Below are 621 nucleotides of genomic sequence, written 5' to 3' on the forward strand. Positions count from 1 at the left end.
GCTGGCGTGGGCTATGGACTAATGGAACCTCTAAGCCTTTGCCCAAGTCTGCAGAGAGGTGGCTCCGGGGTTGCAGTATGCTCCCCCCCAAGCTCTAGTCCCCCACCTCCAGCGGCTGCACCCCGCAGTGCCTCGGGCTAAAGTCCAGGTCAGAGATCCCAGACCCTAAGGACCACCTCGCCCCAGCAAGCCAAGTGGCCTTTACAAACCAGAGTAAACATTTTATTTACAAGTTTGTGGTATCCTAAGTGCATCACGTCTTTGCACCGTGACCCCTAGTGAGGGGAAAACTGTTTAGTCCAACGCTTCACAGTGTGAGCTGCTTGTATCCGGGCAGGAGTGTTCGTCTGGCGCTGGGAGCCTGGCGGTGGCGGTTGGGGTGGGTGGCAGGGGGCACTCAGACTCGCCTCGGCTCTGTGCCGGGTGGGCTGCACCGGCCCGGAGAGGCGATGAGCGAAACTCCGCCGCCTCGTCTCAAACCCCGGGGCCCCGCCGCCACTGGAGAGTAGGCACAGAATCCAGCCCACACTGGAAGGCTGGGGGTCTGCACGCAGGACTCCTCCAATCTCGTCCAGTCTAGAGGCCGCCGAGGGGCGCCGGGACGGGCTCGGGGCTTTTGGG

At 62.3% G+C, this 621-nt stretch overlaps 1 protein-coding gene across 1 annotated transcript in view; it reads right to left on the bottom strand.

Moving 5' to 3' along the window:
- Window positions 1-275: 275 nt before the first annotated feature.
- The window catches only part of HLX (H2.0-like homeobox), a 5,617-nt gene continuing 5,271 nt past the window's right edge, over window positions 276-621 (bottom strand). The window contains exon 5 of the mRNA XM_010853298.1: window positions 276-613. Coding sequence (XP_010851600.1) covers window positions 276-613 — 338 coding nt within the window. The remainder of the gene's footprint in view (window positions 614-621) is intronic.

Source organism: Bison bison, unplaced genomic scaffold, assembly GCF_000754665.1.
Source record: "Bison bison bison isolate TAMUID 2011002044 unplaced genomic scaffold, Bison_UMD1.0 scf7180017864325, whole genome shotgun sequence".
In the NCBI taxonomy this organism is placed as follows: Eukaryota; Metazoa; Chordata; class Mammalia; order Artiodactyla; family Bovidae; genus Bison; species Bison bison.